Genomic DNA, 15,557 nt, shown 5'->3' on the forward strand with positions numbered 1-15,557 from the left:
AGATGTTGATTCTTCCAGAACCGCCATGAACACAGTCCTTTTCCTTCATTCTCCAGATACATGCAATCAAAACGCTTGCGTGATCAGCCACTGCCACCGATGGATATGGTAAAGTACTGGGTTCATTACGTCCTCCACCATGACGGTGCAGAACATCTCAAATCACCGGGACCTAAGCTTCGTACAGTATCACAATCTCGATGATTATCTTTCCATTCTGACAGTTGTTGCAATATTGCTTGAGCTTCCAATCACAGTGATTAAAGCCGGTTACAAACGGGTTGTTAAAAGCAAACCTAGTGTGAGCAGTAAAAGCAAGAAAAAAAGTGAATTGATAGGTGAAGAAATATAATGCTGACCTAGAACAAGCTGCACACGTTTGAAACCCGAATCTCATTTGTAGACTAGTTAAATTCACGCGAACTCATTTATTAAAAAGTGGCGTCTCCAGTGCACTTAATCCTTATGATGCTTGCAATTAGTTATCATAGTATAATATACAAACTACAAGAAAGTGCTCCGAAGCAGTTCTGTAAGCGGTCACAGTAGTCGTCTTATTATCTGTAATAATCTGTTGCCTTTCCTTCTGACTCTCACAACACAAGCTATAAAAATATAGTACCAAACTAAAATGTCATATGACAATGTCGCCGAAGAATGATCGTTTTCGTGTTATTTTTTTCTTATTATGAGAGCTGCTCATGTCGTGCTTGTTGCAATCATCAATATTTTAATATGTAAAGATAAACGTAAGGAAACATTGCTGATCAGAAATAGTTGAAATACATACAAAATAGAAGAATTAGAACGAAATGACGCTTTTAATATGATAGTAATTTGCAGAGTTGCTTCCACTCACTTGCTATAAAACAATGTTTTTCGGAATTATGAAATCATTAGATGATGTAATGATATGTTGTACTTGTAAGTATCAAGAAGAGTGTGTAAAGTATGTGTTTGACTCATAAAACTTGTCAATTTCGCTTTCAAAGCGTCACAATCAGCGATCTTATGATTCGCGAGCGTTCAATCAGAGTGAGCGCTCACGAATCGTTAAATCGTTGATTGTGACGCACTGAAAGCAATATTCACAGGTTTTATGTGTCAACTACATACTCCACAACCTCTTCTTGTAACTTACAAGTACTAATTACCATTATAACATCTAATGTTTTCATAATTCGGAAAAACATTTTTTTATAGCAAGTGAGTGGAAGTAACCCTGGTTATTTGACAGAATTCCTTTTACGCTAATGTTCTCGTGCTGTGCGAAGAGAGGTAATGGTATGTAAAGAGACTGTACGAAAATAAAAATAAAAGACCATAGCCCACGACAACTCTGCTCAAAGCTGGCAATCGTGGAGAATAGAAGAACTATGAGAGTGATGATGGTTTCAAAATTTTCTACGTTAAGGTATACGAGTGCAATCTTAAAATGCTATTTGCAAATGGAGCATTTTATTAAAATCTGGTTAATGCTAAGCTAGTAGAAAACTTAAGGACTACTTAATGGACATATAATTTAGAAAAAATAATTTCTTTCCAGATTTTTAAGTGTAGACATATTTAGATTTCATCTTTTCTACAACTAATTAAGCTCATGTGCAGCGTCAGATCAAAAGTTTGCCCCTTGACATACGATTAAAGGAACTGCGGATTATTTTCATCCAATTGCAAGAGCATACTACACGGGAAAAAATACATTCCGAAATTCGTCAACCTCCAGTCACGAATTTCGGAACAAGCTGATTTTTCATTTACGAATATACACCATGAATAAAAATCATGAAATCCTGAACATTGTTCAGGAAAATAAAAATAACGCCTGCATCGTAACGGTGCACCATGCACCAGAGAACGCATGTCATGAAAACGTGAACTCTTTTCCTGATAACCGTGATTTAGTTCAGGAACCCATGATTGAAGTTCACGAATTTGGGATGATTCGGATCACGAAAACAGGAACATAGTTCATGGACTGTTTTTGACAGCTGATGTTTATTTATGTGTTGACTTAATAAGCTAGCTGCTATATTTATCTACGTACCGAGCTAGTTTTTGTTTTCGTTGAATGGCACACAGGATTATCCAGGAGAATGACGGTTTGGGGGACCGATTCCAGAATTAAATCCACTGGAATTTCTAGCTGCGGTCGGCAAAGAGATGGAGTAGTAACTATCTGCATGGATATAACCAGCAAGCTGGATGATTCCTGAAAATTACATTGTTGTACAGCTTCAAATATTTCCTGCAACTCGAACATCGTGGAGACTAATCGTTCTTCGTAGATAAAATTAAGCTCAATATTGTTGTCCTGAGAGTACAGATTGTTAATTGCTGTAAATTATTGTTAATGTTGTATGTTCGAGAACAGTAGTGGTGAATATTTACCGTCATCTTCCTCTTCAGGATCCTCAGTTCCTATAATGCTTCCCGTATCGGATAAGTTCATCGCCAGGCTCGGAGATATTCATCATCTCGGCTCATGTCTGGATTCGTGTGGTAATCTCTTTGTAATCTCTCAGTGTTATATTATAAAGTACGGGCCGTTTTTTCATAAATAATGGCCTTTGGATAAACCGTAGGTGCATGATAGCCCCGGAAATAAACGCTTGGCTTAACAACTATCTTACCTGAATGCAAATGAGGACGTATCTTGTAGACTTGCTATTTCTTCATTCATATTTGTGATTTTTTGCGCATGCTTTACTTTAGTGTAATGACAGTCTTATCATCCATTTATGGACAACGTTCAAGAGGGCAGGAATAAAATCACGTTTATAGGTTTATGAAGTCACTATATCATAATTTTTGTATGCGTTACGAAATGGTTTGTGGTGTTGAGCACTCATTCATTTAGCTCATGAAATTGTGACTGTTTTCACGAATGTTGGATTTATTAAATAACGTTTATGGGAATCAAATCATGAATGCGAAGCAGATGTAAGTTCACGTAATCGTGATTTTTTGTTCACGAAAATAGGAATGTTTTTTTTTTGCGTGTATAGATAAATAAAAATTTGAGTTCATCAACATAACGTTGTGTTATTCCAATAATAAACTATGCTTATACTTTCTGGGACACCCTATAATACAATGTGGCAGAGTGACTTACGCGATTGAAGCAAAAGTTCCATTAGTTGTTCTTTATGGAGCGATTTCCCCCGAAAATCATCTGTCTTACTGAGAAAATTTGACAACTATTCCTCTAGCAGTTCCCACTTCAAAATGTAGGTGGCGAAACATCACGAAAGATTCACTGCAATACGCTTATTAAAAGTTGAGTTATTTTTAAACAAAAAGTGTGAATAATTTATCAATTATTGATAAAATAGCAAGTTGCCATTATCAGCTAAGTTTTTTTTTCACAACAAGCATCTAGCTCACATTTGTAGGAGGATTAATCACTGAATTGTTTATACCATAAGGTGGAGTTTGGCAAACCAAAAATCATTCCTGAAAACATCAAACTTCTACAAGCAACCATTTCAGCGCAAATAATACAACGTACGCTATATTCGTATGATATTCGTGGCACCACTGTGCATCGCCGGGCCCATTCTACTAGTTCCAAATGAATATTTGTAAAACAACAAAATGAACTTCAAAGACTTTCTTCCCCTCCTGGAACAAACACGACCTACAAAGTGTTCTTTTAAAGTAACTATTTGTATACTATTTCCACTGCTATAGAAAACCCCGTTGACAACACATCCGTCATCACCGAACTAACCATTACAAGTCGGCCAATGCATGTAATCAAAGAGGAAAACATTTAACCACCCACGCCTCTTACTGCAGTATATATCATTGATTAGAAACGACAAGTTTAACAACAGCTTTGGTGGTAGTCGTATCATTTGCATTCGAAATATATCATTACATTAGAAACCTCGTTATAGAGTTGCGCATCACCGGATATCTACCCTAAACAAACATCACGCCATCAAAAAAAAATACCGGCTGGGATTGAATCCAGTGAGGTTGGGGGTGAGGATGTAATCTCTCTTACCATCGGTGACAAAGTCCAAAATTCCGGAGATTTTCGTAGATTTCCTAGAACTTTAGACTTTGTCGTAGGAATGTGCAGAATATCTAGTTGAAGTACTGAAAAAGCCTGCTTGTCAAATTCACGAATTGAGAACGGAAAACCTTTGAAAAACCACATCGGGCATTTTACCCTAGAGTGCATGTTGCAATGTCCTCACAACACAACAAAGCTGAAAATTATCTCGTTATTATAGTTGAATTAATATCGCACACCGTTCAATGCAAACAATTCCCCTGTTTTGGAGTTTGCCACCTGCCTTCCTTAACCCTACACACACCTCCCCTTTAATTGCCGGTCCTTCAAGATGCGCTGTGAAGCCAGTGCCGGCTTCCAGCGATCGGAGGTTTTGCCAATCGCTCGCGACAAGTCGTAGTGAGAGGACGCAAATTTTAAACTGCTGTAGGAAATCGCTAATCGCGTGTGATCATTATCGTTTTTCTTTATTTTTCAATCGGTTTGTTGTGTCGTTCTGTCTCTTGTTTAGAAACTGTAAAAAGTGCATTGCAGTGCGTTTCAGTTGACCTCGGGAACCTATCGCAGACTAGAAAAAAAATCTAAGCATAAGATCTGCTAAAAGTGTGGCGCAAGCAATGCTTTCATCGCTGAGTTCCTACATTTGGGGTGAGGCGGAGAGTGGCAGGTAAGAAGTTGTTGAAAACCGAAATAAAGTTAACCTTCAATACCAGTCTACAATTGTGGAGCGAAACTGTGAGATGAGTGCTGCTGGTTGGCTTGAAGTAAGAAGAGGAAACTAGTTTTGTGTTTGAATCAGCTGCGTGTCATGAAGGGGGTACGGCAAACATGCAAAAATGGAAGATAAATAATTGTCATGGCGTAGCCGCTCAATCCGGTTTGTTATTTGTATTTGCGATTATTTAGGCAAAAGAAAGAAGATTATTTAACAAGGTTAAACACATAAATGATATTAAATGTGATGATATAAATGGTAAATATGATATTCTATAAATAAACCACTTCCACCGCATTTGAAATAAAAGTGTTAATCAACCACGAAAATATTGATGTCTATGTTTCAAACGTTGACTATTTTCTTGGAGTAAATATTTGTGTTGCATCTTTCTATTGATCATTAACAGTCCGGGTCACTCGTGGCATGTCCGAGAATGACATTTGAACTCGTGACTTTGACGTGAGAGGTATGATTGCTAACCACTGCACTGAATTGATTAAAGCAAACTAATTAGTATTTTATGCATATTAGGGTAGTTACAGATTACAACAGAACTGTAAACCAGAATTTTGTCTTACCTCATTGGACACTATAAATCCTTTAAAAAAGCAATATTAAAAAAGCACATGCAAGCAATGTTTCGATTAGATAACGATCTTTAGTTAATTCTTTGTTAGCAAACTTATATTCGTCAAACAATCTTGAGTGTGCATTTCAAGCAGAAAATGTGGTCACGCAAGTACATGTAACTATTTCTACAAAGTTTGTAGAAAACACGCCTTAATGAGAGAATAAAAAGTTTGTATAGGGTAATTTACGAATTCTCGTCGATTTATGGGCTTTTTCTTGTCGCAACGCACACATATGCAGTGTTTGTTTGTTTACATGCATCTGCTGCCTGCTGTTTCATCCATTCCAGTCAATAGAATTATTCAAAATGTTATAGAACACTTTTACAGCGCTCCAAACTTCTCAGGTTAGTAGGTTAGTGTGACTAATGTTGGCAACCTCTTTTTCCATTTGAACTGCGTGTTAATCTGCTTCTTTACTGTCGAGAATTTGAAATCAGTAGCATTTTCTAGTGCATATGTGTTTAATTTCAAGAAAAACCTTACAAATTGAGCTTTCCGGTCGTAAAAGCCTAATCAGATTGAAATTGAAAGACTTAGGATTCGATTGAATACATTCAGCAAAGTGTTTTTGTATGAAAATGCAGTTTTTTTTCTTCTTGATTTGTTTTCCGTTAATCTTGTTTTCCGTGCTGAGCACCAATGTGCACCAATGCTACTGACGCACAGTGGGAAATGCTTCAGGGATCAAAAAAATTACGTTTTAGATTATATCGAAGTGTAAGCTGATGTATGGAGCCATTTTTTTCCTAATTCTCCCCTATTTATGTATCAGTAGTGTTACACGGTTATACGCGTTAGTGCCTGTCACACTATACCCTCGTATACTGTATTACTGTAAAATGACTGAGGAATCGAATGGAGATGGTTTCATCGTGAGAAAATTTCAGTAAATTACTCATTTTGCCCAATTACCCCCTTTTACTGAAGAAAACAAGTCATGATATACTTTTTTATGAATTAAGGCATGTTATTTTGATCACATCAACATATTACCAATTTTTCCCGATTATCCCCTTTAATTTAATAAAGCAAATGTTATTCGAATTCACGCATGTTGTATTGAATATTTGTTTATTATATCATTGTAAAGCATAAAAAAAACTTGTCTCATCTTGTTCAGACTTTGAATAATTAAACATTTTACCCGAATCTCACTTTTATTGAAGAAAAAAAGTAAAATCATATGATTATACGCCACATTTATATTAAACCCTCAAGCACTGTCCTACTCAAAACATCTAATGGTGATAATCCCATCTTAAGTGAACCTCACATACCGTAGAAATAGCATTCAATAACTTTATATATCACATATTATTAATTATTTCATAAGTTGCACAATTCGTGTTTCGTGTGTAAGGAAACAATCAATCAATTTTCTAAATATCAGCTTCTTTCCAATTCAGTTCCGTTTCAACTGATGCTACTAGGTAATCCCTTACAGAGTATGTTCCTTACCGCTATTATTTTTATCTTTATCCCTCCAAATGATCATTTCTATGAACCAGTAAATAGAAAATACAAAGATATTGGATTTGATGAAAACTAATGAAAAATATATACCCTGCTGAACAAATCGATTATGTTTACGATGTGTGTAATGTGAAATCATATATTCATGGCTTACTCAAGGAAAAGACGTGACAGTTTATCTTTTTAACAGTGACAGGGTTAGATTCAAGGTTCTGCATTTTCGAAACAAAGAAAAGAAAATGAACTCTCCGCAAAATCGCTTCATTTCGAGCAATATCATTTTCGGTAAGTCATCGTGTATCTTGTTATCGAGTCACGATGAACATTCCTCTTTTCACACATGACAGGACTATCACTTGTTTCATTCGTTGAGTGCTTCAGTTCATTTCATGTGAAACAAAGACTTGTTTCAATTGACGCAATGAATGCCTCGAAAACTGCTTCCTTCGTGTTTTCCACTTTCACTTCAATTCGGGGCTCATTCGACTTGTCATGACCTGACGACGCAGGCATCAAAATATAGTATCCTGATAGTATCCGCACAATATAGTTTGCCGATAGGGAAGGCATCCAGATTAGGTGTAGTAATAGTATATTATTTTATACTGAACGAAAATTAAATTAACGAGGCTATTCTGGACTTCAAGATGGTGGTCATCGGGGTCAGGGAAAGTCTCAAATACCCCACAATATGGGTATTTTCGGAACGAGGACGACATGAAGGTGCGAAAAATCGCTATTCTGCGTTATTTGGGAATCCAAAATGGCGGCCATCAAGTTTCCTAAAACGTGTCAAATACCCTAAGATATGGGTATTTTCCGAACGGAGACAACGCTTGGCTGCCGAAAATCGATATCTTCATGTTGGACTCCAATATGGCGTCCATAGGGTTTCAGAAAAGATGTCGAATAAACTACAATACGGTTAGTTTCAGATCAGGGACAACACGTAGATGCCGAAAATCGATATCAGATACCACTTTGGAATCCAATATGGCGGCCATCAGAGTTCAAAAAGTGTCAAATACCCTACAATATGGGTATTTTCGGAATTAGGACAACGTGTACATGCCAAAAATCGATATTCGATGCCATTTTGGAATCCAATATGGCGGCCATCGTGTTTCATAAAAGTGTCAAATACTCTGATATCTGGATATTTTCGGAACGGGGACCACACGTAGATGCTGAATATCGATATTCGATGCCATTTGTAGGATATTTGACACTTCTTCTTAAATTGAATTTCAAGATGGCGTCGCACATCGATTTCTGGCTTTTAGAAGTCAGCCCGATTCCAAAAAAGACGGCGTGACATCAATTTTCGGGATCTATGTCTCATCCCCATCCTGAAAATACCCATATTTTAGGGTATTTGACACTTTTCCGCAAATCGGAAGCCGCCGTTTGGATTACAAAATGGCGTCGGATATCGAATCCCGGCTTCTAGACGTTACCCGGTTTCTTTAAAAAAAACCGTTTGTATGGGTATTTCCGCAGTGATTTGAGATTTGGGCATAATTGCATTTGTAAACAAACACGTCAATCACCGATTTCTCGTGAATAAAAGCTCAATCTCGAAAACTACAAACGCTATGAAGTACAGGAATGATTCCTCTATTATTTGGTATAGTTTGTTTATTAAATTGAGCTTTATTTCAAGAGAAATCGGCAATTGACGTCTTTGTTTACAAAATCAATTATGCCCAAATCTCAAATCACTCCGGGTTTGATGGATTACAGAATGGCGTCGGATATTGATTTCCAATCTCCAGACGTCACCCCGATTCCAAAAATACCGGGACGGCATCAGCATTTCCCATTTTTTTTTCTGAAATAGGAAGCCGTCATATTGGATTTCAAAATGGCGTCGGATATCGATTTCTGACCTCTAGACATCATCGCGATTCCGAAAATACCTATATTGATGGATATTTGACAATATTTCCCACTTGTTCTGGAAACGGAAGCCGCCATCTTGGATTTCGAATTGGCATCGCATATCAATTTTCGATCTGTAGACTTCATACCGTCTACAAAAATACCAATATTGATTAATATTTGACTGTATTTCCACTTTTTCGTAAATCTGAAGCCGCCATCTTCGATTTCAAAATGGCGTCGGATATCGATTTTCATCCTCTAGACATTATCCCGATTCCTAAAATTCCTTTATTGATAAGTATTTGACAGCATTTCCCACTTTTTCTTAAACTGGAAGCCGCCATCTTGGATTGAAAAATGGCGTCGCATATCAATTTCTCTAGACGTCACTCCGATTCAAAAAGTACCCATATTGATGGGTAAACAAACCACCCAACAATGATAAATTTTACAACCACGTGCACAGATCTATGCCCACACGCTTAAATGAACCGAGTGAACAATTAACATAAGTCATAAAACCAACAAACAATTCGAAACTAATGATTTTAAATTGGCTCACTACTTGATTAGCCTATTGGTCCCAAGCAAATCGATTAACGGACCCCATTCTAGTATACATTCCAGTACTACACTAGGTACTACACTATGTTTGTTTTGATTCGCTATGAAAGATTGACAGATAAAATGAGGGGTTCGTGGATTTTCCTATGTTTCGAGGGGTGCATCGATTAGCTTGGGACCGAAGATAGTACCAGAGCTGAGCCAAAAAGTTGAGCTCGTTTCTTCGGGACCTTCTGGTCTTAGAGTTACCTCTATGATAAAACTGCGCGCATTTGGATCAAACAGCTTCGCTTCAATGCAAAAGTAAATTTTCCTAACTCATAAGATCAAAGTACTTGTTTAGGAATTTCCACACCAAAATTATAATTAGTAACATCTCTAATACTTATTCTTCATCGTGGCTGTCACTATAATTATCATATTCATCAGAATCGTTATCATTGTTACAAGCTTCGCATTGAGGATTCATGAAATATTCTCTCATTTTTGGACGGAATGTTTCATCAGAAGATCTTCTTCGTTTAGAACTGTGTGTCATAACCAATGTTCCGATCTTGGGGTCTGAACGAGCCAATGCAGACTTCATCAAATCTGACAAATTGGCCTCTGGAGAAGTTTTGCGAGCAAGATGGAGACGAATATATTTATAATAATTGTGGCAAGATTCTCCAGCTTGTTCACCTACAAAGCTCAAGGGAAATGGCTCTAATATAAACGAAATTATTTTATTTATAATGCATAGATTAGTAACCAATGATCTTACCAACTTATCCACGTATTCTGCTAAATGTTTGTATTTATGAATACATGGAGGTATATTTCTTATAAACAGAAACTCTATGTTTACCTGCTCTTCTAAGATGTTGTACAACTCTGCTAATTTGTCCTTGTTCTAAAATTGTTTTGACAAGGCCAAACAGCTTATCAAACGCAGGTTTCTTATCATATCAGAACTTAAGAACTTCCGCAAACTTTTCTGGCCATGTTTCCATTATTGGAACTTCCGCTGCCTCCAATTATCGGGCGGTTTGCGTGCATCTTGAAATGCCCTTCGAGTTCGTTCGCCATCTGTCTGGCTTTAGATTTCACACCCGGGGACCGGGTGTCCTGGGACCGATTTTTTTACCGCTGTCCAAATCATCCCCTCCACACAATTTAAGCGGGAATAAAAATACGATGGTCCTAATCGTTCGTCCGCACCCAGTGCTCAAAGTGGGCATGCGTGAATGTCACAATTGCCAACGATCGCGTTGGTTACTTTCCCATCCAACAGGCTCTACTAGGCTGAAACCATCAACTCAATGCCGTTTAATGAAACTACGATTGGTTTAGCGTTAAATTCATAAACCTCAAAGAAGAAATCATTAAAACATTTCTTCGATAACTTGTCACTTTCCTAAATCCCATAAGAATGATTATATTTGCAAAGGTTAAATCAGCGCTGATGAGAGATAATGAATCTTGCTACTTTTATGTCGATTTTTTCCCACTTTGCGACGCCAAGGAGGCACCCAACACCTGAATCCTACCTATCGACCCATCAACTCATGAACCGGGGACCAATGGCTTTACTTCTCTTCCGAAGGAAGGCGTGATCAGAGATGTTATGCCTCAGAACATCCCGGCGGTGCCAACTGGGATTTAACCCAGGCCCGCTGGGGTTAGAGGTAATCACACTTACCACTACACCACCGATGCCGCTAGAAAATGCAGTTAATTACCGTATAAATTTTGGTTGCCAAAAACAGTCAATGGGTGCTGAAGCCGATATTTACCATATTTTCTTTTGAATAAACCGAATAAACAGAAATACATCGTTGCTTTTTGGAATACCTTTTAAATTTGCAAAGCCGTGCCAATAAGGAATCGGTACGCTTTCAATCGGATGTATCTCAGAATCGGCTTGGCTTAGAAAATGTTATGTTTTTTTTTTGTAGCTTAAAGATACAATGTGGATTTGGCGATTTTTATTCCTCTAGAATGAAAAGTCCAACTTTGGGCTTAATACGTGCCATCAACTTCTGTACAAGCTGCTGGTCAATCTCACCGACTTCTTTTATCTGGCCATCGAAATAGCATCCTTAGTAAATTTTCCATTCTTCTTCAGTTTAGCTTTGAGATACCCCAATACATTTTGATTGAGCGGAAATCCGGACAGTTTGCTGGGTTCATCCCTTTCTTAATGACGTCTACTCCATTATTGCGATACCACTGTTGCGCATACTTACTGTAGTGGTAACTCGCAGAATCTGCCGGGACCTGGACCTTATGAACGGTAATACAATTTTTTTCAGGCATTCGTTAATGCATAACTGTCCATTCATATTGTTGAATGTGATGAAAATCGGAGTCTTCTGGCCACAGCTTCAGATTCCCTGCCAGATCATCAGCTTACCGGCAAACTTGTCCACAAAAACAAATCTATATATTTCTTGCGAACATCTCCGTGACCCCTGGCAACATAAAACTTCTGTCCCGGAAGCTGTTTGAAGTCCAATTTGACAAACGTCATACGGCATCCGTTTAATTTGGTCAACACCTGGTCATAGAGCTTTCGGGCCCGCGTTTTGGTCGTAATGTTTTGCTTTACGATCCGGTTCGGTTGCTTAATAGCCCGATACTGCGAACAGTTTGTTGGCCACACCCACGTCCGAAAGTCCTGGATTCACTTTGAAAGCCTTCATTACGCTCTGACGCAGTTTCCGATCCACCGCTTCGACGTCTTAATTGCACCTTCCGGGAAACAGATAAACGTTCCTTGAAACGTTTCAGCACTGCACAGACGGTGGTTTTCGCCATTTTCAACTCTTTTGCGATCCTCGTACCCGTCGGGTGTTCATATCTGTGTGCAGAATTAATTCTAGATAGAGCTGGAATTAGGGCGTAACAGCTTTTGTAAACAGTGACTTCTCTCGATGACTCCTCGAAAGTCATGGCACTCCCTGGCAAATCGACATCACCATAGAGTAGGGGAGGACTTGCATTGATTAATCAATCAATTGAATTGGTCTATGAACCTGACGAAATAAAACAGCCAGTTAATAGTAGTTGTATTTAGATTTGAAGGTTTTCACCCAATTACATTAGATGAACTTAGGGTTATTTGTTTCATTAGGAAAATTGGCTGGAGTTGACAATGTTAATGCTAGAGTTCTTCAAGATTGATTTCGTGTCATTGGCCACATCTTGCTGGACCTTATTAATGAATCATTGCAAACTGGACATGTGCCACAAATTTGGAAGGAATTTCTAGTGGTTCCTATTCAAAAAGTTACTGGAACGATTAAAGCCGAAGAGTTTCGTCCCATCGCACACATTAGAGAAATTTTTAGAACTTGTTGTTAAAGGTTAGCTACTGGAGTATTTAAATATTAATAGTTTGTTGATACCAGAACAATCGGGATATCGGGAAGGTCATTTTTGTGGAACCGCGTTGAATTTGGAATTAGCGAAGTGGAAAAATAACTTGGAGTGTAAAGATACGATTGTTGCTGTTTTTTTGGATCTTAAACGCGCTTTTGAAACAATTTCTAGGCCCTTATTCTTAAGATCAATCAAGCGCTTTGGAATTACGAGTACTGCATATAAATGGTTTGAAGGCTATTTGTCTGACAGAACTCAAAGGACTGTTTTTATTGATTCTGTTTCCAGTCCCGTGGGGAATAACCTTGACGTGCCCCAACGAAATGAATTAGGGCCCCTGTTATTTATTATGTATATTAATGACTTGCGACGTGTTTTACGATTTTGCGACATTCACCTTTTTGCAGATACTATGTTATTCATAGCAGCTAAGGAACTAGATGATGCCGTTTTACACTTGAATGAAAATTTGTGTTCTCTAAGCAGTTGAAATTGAATACAAGTAAAACTACATTTATGGTAATTTCGCGGAATCGAGTAAATGAGAACGTCTCTGTTGTAATTGATGATGAGACTATTAGCGTTCGGGAGATTAAATATCTTGGCGTGATTATTGATGACACACTTAAGTTCAACTATCACATTGACAATGTCATCAAGAAAATTGCCAAGAATTATGGAATTCTATGCCGACTGAAAAACGATTTAACTATTGCTAGTAAAATACAGCTATACAAATCAATCATCTCTCCTCATCTTGACTTTTGCCCTTCCATTTAATTTCAGGCCAATGCAACACAAATATCGAGATTACAGCGTTTGCAGAATAAAATAATGCGTTTGATTTTGAGATGTAATAGATTCACTTCCTCAACTTTGATGCTAGACGCCTTACAATGGTTGTCGGTGAAGCAAAGGATTGTATATTTGACAATGGTGTTCATTTTTAAAGTAGTTAACGGTTTGCTGCCTCGATATTTGTGTGATCGAATTGAAAGAGGAAGTGACTATCATAGATACTAGAAACGCGGATGAAATAAGAACACCATATTTCTTGACTTGTGCTTCACAGAATTCATTATTTTTTAAAGGAATAAATGTTTTCAATTCGATGTCTAGACACATTAAACGTGCAACAACATTAGCAGAATTTAAGAGACATTGCATTTCAAACGTTTATGAGTTGACAAATTATGAATCTTGACGAAGTTATCACTTACGAATTATTTTATATGGATAGCTGTCATAATGACTTTTTTATAATTATTGTAGCACTGCTAAAACTATTTTCGTTCGCCACGATGGTGATGATGGATTTTTAATATTTGATTTAATAGTAATAGATTTAAAAAAAAAGTCGACAAAGGTTTAAGCCTCGCGCGTGTCTTACGGATATAGAGCATTGAATTTAACATTTGATAAAAAAAAATGCAATATTGAAGCTTATTTGGAAGATACCTTGAGTTAGTAGTAAGTTTTTGGCAAATGTCGGGGGTTCGTGAGCATTCCTGACATTACTGAAAATTATAATAGCATCAGATTGCAGGGTTGCTAGTGTAATAGGATGCTTTGTTGACTGTTCATTAACTCTTGATTGCTTGTAATACTTATGAATATTTTAGGTGAACAAAAAGGCGAACCATGAGGTGGATGCCTGAGCTTTTCCACATTTATATCGCTATGAAGCAATTGTAAACTCTAGAGGGAATTTATATCCGTAACTATAACCATTTCGATTTTGTTTGCTAACCTGGTTAAAATGTCATATTTAATTATCTTAAAGATAAATCGTCCAGCTCAAACCTTTGTAGGGGTAAGAGGTGGGACCATCATCGTCATCATCATATTTGGAAAGATAAAGAGACAAAGGAGAGAGTGATTTCATACCTATTGATGAGAGTAGTTTTTTTTAATAATTACTTTATTTGTACAGGCTCAATCGAATAAACTTTACAGAGCCGAGTTATCATTTTTGTTATACATTATTACTGTCTTATATTTAAAGTTAAAGAAACTGGACCGAATTGTGAAAGTAGTTGGACTACACGCGGTAGCAGGGATCTGGCTGGCGGCCACATTTTTGATGCTTTCATCTGCTCTTGTCATTCTGCTTACAACACGATTTTGCGTTCCTTTCCTTCATGTATACGTCTGGCGGGCCGTATTTAAATAAGGCCCATGATCTTGCCTACTACGTATAGGATTGATATGGGGTTGCCAGTCTGCTGCGCGGTAGTTACTCTCGTATAGAGATTAGTGACGTTTAACGCACGCACACTAGCGGGTGCATCACCGTGTAAAGTTGTTTATTATTTTCCTCTAGCTAACATAAAAAAATGTATGAAATTAGAGCTGTCAAAATGAGTTTGACTGAGATTTTTATGTATTTTCCTCGGATTTTCACTAACACGCTCTCATATATAGCACCAATACAACCGGACGTGAAAATCTCAATAGCACCGAGTAGTACTGACAGGAGTCAATCGGGGGAGACATGGCAGTTTTACAGGACCGTGGACCCCCGGTAATTATCGGACCGTTTTTAATCTGAACACTTTTTAGTTTAAACCCGCTAATCTGCGCGCCTTGGAATCTAAAACTGTCTTAAACGGAGAATGGAGTAAAGCAAAATAGAAAATTGTGAAACGGAACGCAGAATCAAAACAAAACAGCAGATAAGGCTACAAGAATCACGCCTTTCTGATGCTCATAGGATTACTAGAAGATCATATTAAAAATAAACCCCGTTAATATGAATGAAGTGTCGTTCATATTATTGGTGGTCTACGGTATGACGCTTTTACTAATGCAGTGTTTTTATACATCAAAAACACTATCACGAAATGACTAGAAGTTAAATTAAAAAACAATATTATTTTTTTAAGTTATTTCACTTAAA

General features: G+C 37.5%; 1 protein-coding gene across 1 annotated transcript in view; it reads left to right on the forward strand.

Annotated features, from left to right (window-relative positions):
* Nucleotides 1–4,421: 4,421 nt before the first annotated feature.
* LOC135702267 (uncharacterized) overlaps nucleotides 4,422–15,557 on the forward strand; it is a 29,098-nt gene continuing 17,962 nt past the window's right edge. Inside the window, exon 1 of the mRNA XM_065223330.1 lies at nucleotides 4,422–4,691. Within this exon, the coding sequence (XP_065079402.1) occupies nucleotides 4,642–4,691 (50 nt within the window). The 5' untranslated portion in view covers nucleotides 4,422–4,641. The remainder of the gene's footprint in view (nucleotides 4,692–15,557) is intronic.

Source organism: Ochlerotatus camptorhynchus, unplaced genomic scaffold (assembly GCF_037179485.1).
Source record: "Ochlerotatus camptorhynchus isolate MF236.1 unplaced genomic scaffold, CSIRO-AGI_Acam_v1.1 ptg000002l, whole genome shotgun sequence".
In the NCBI taxonomy this organism is placed as follows: domain Eukaryota; kingdom Metazoa; phylum Arthropoda; class Insecta; order Diptera; family Culicidae; genus Ochlerotatus; species Ochlerotatus camptorhynchus.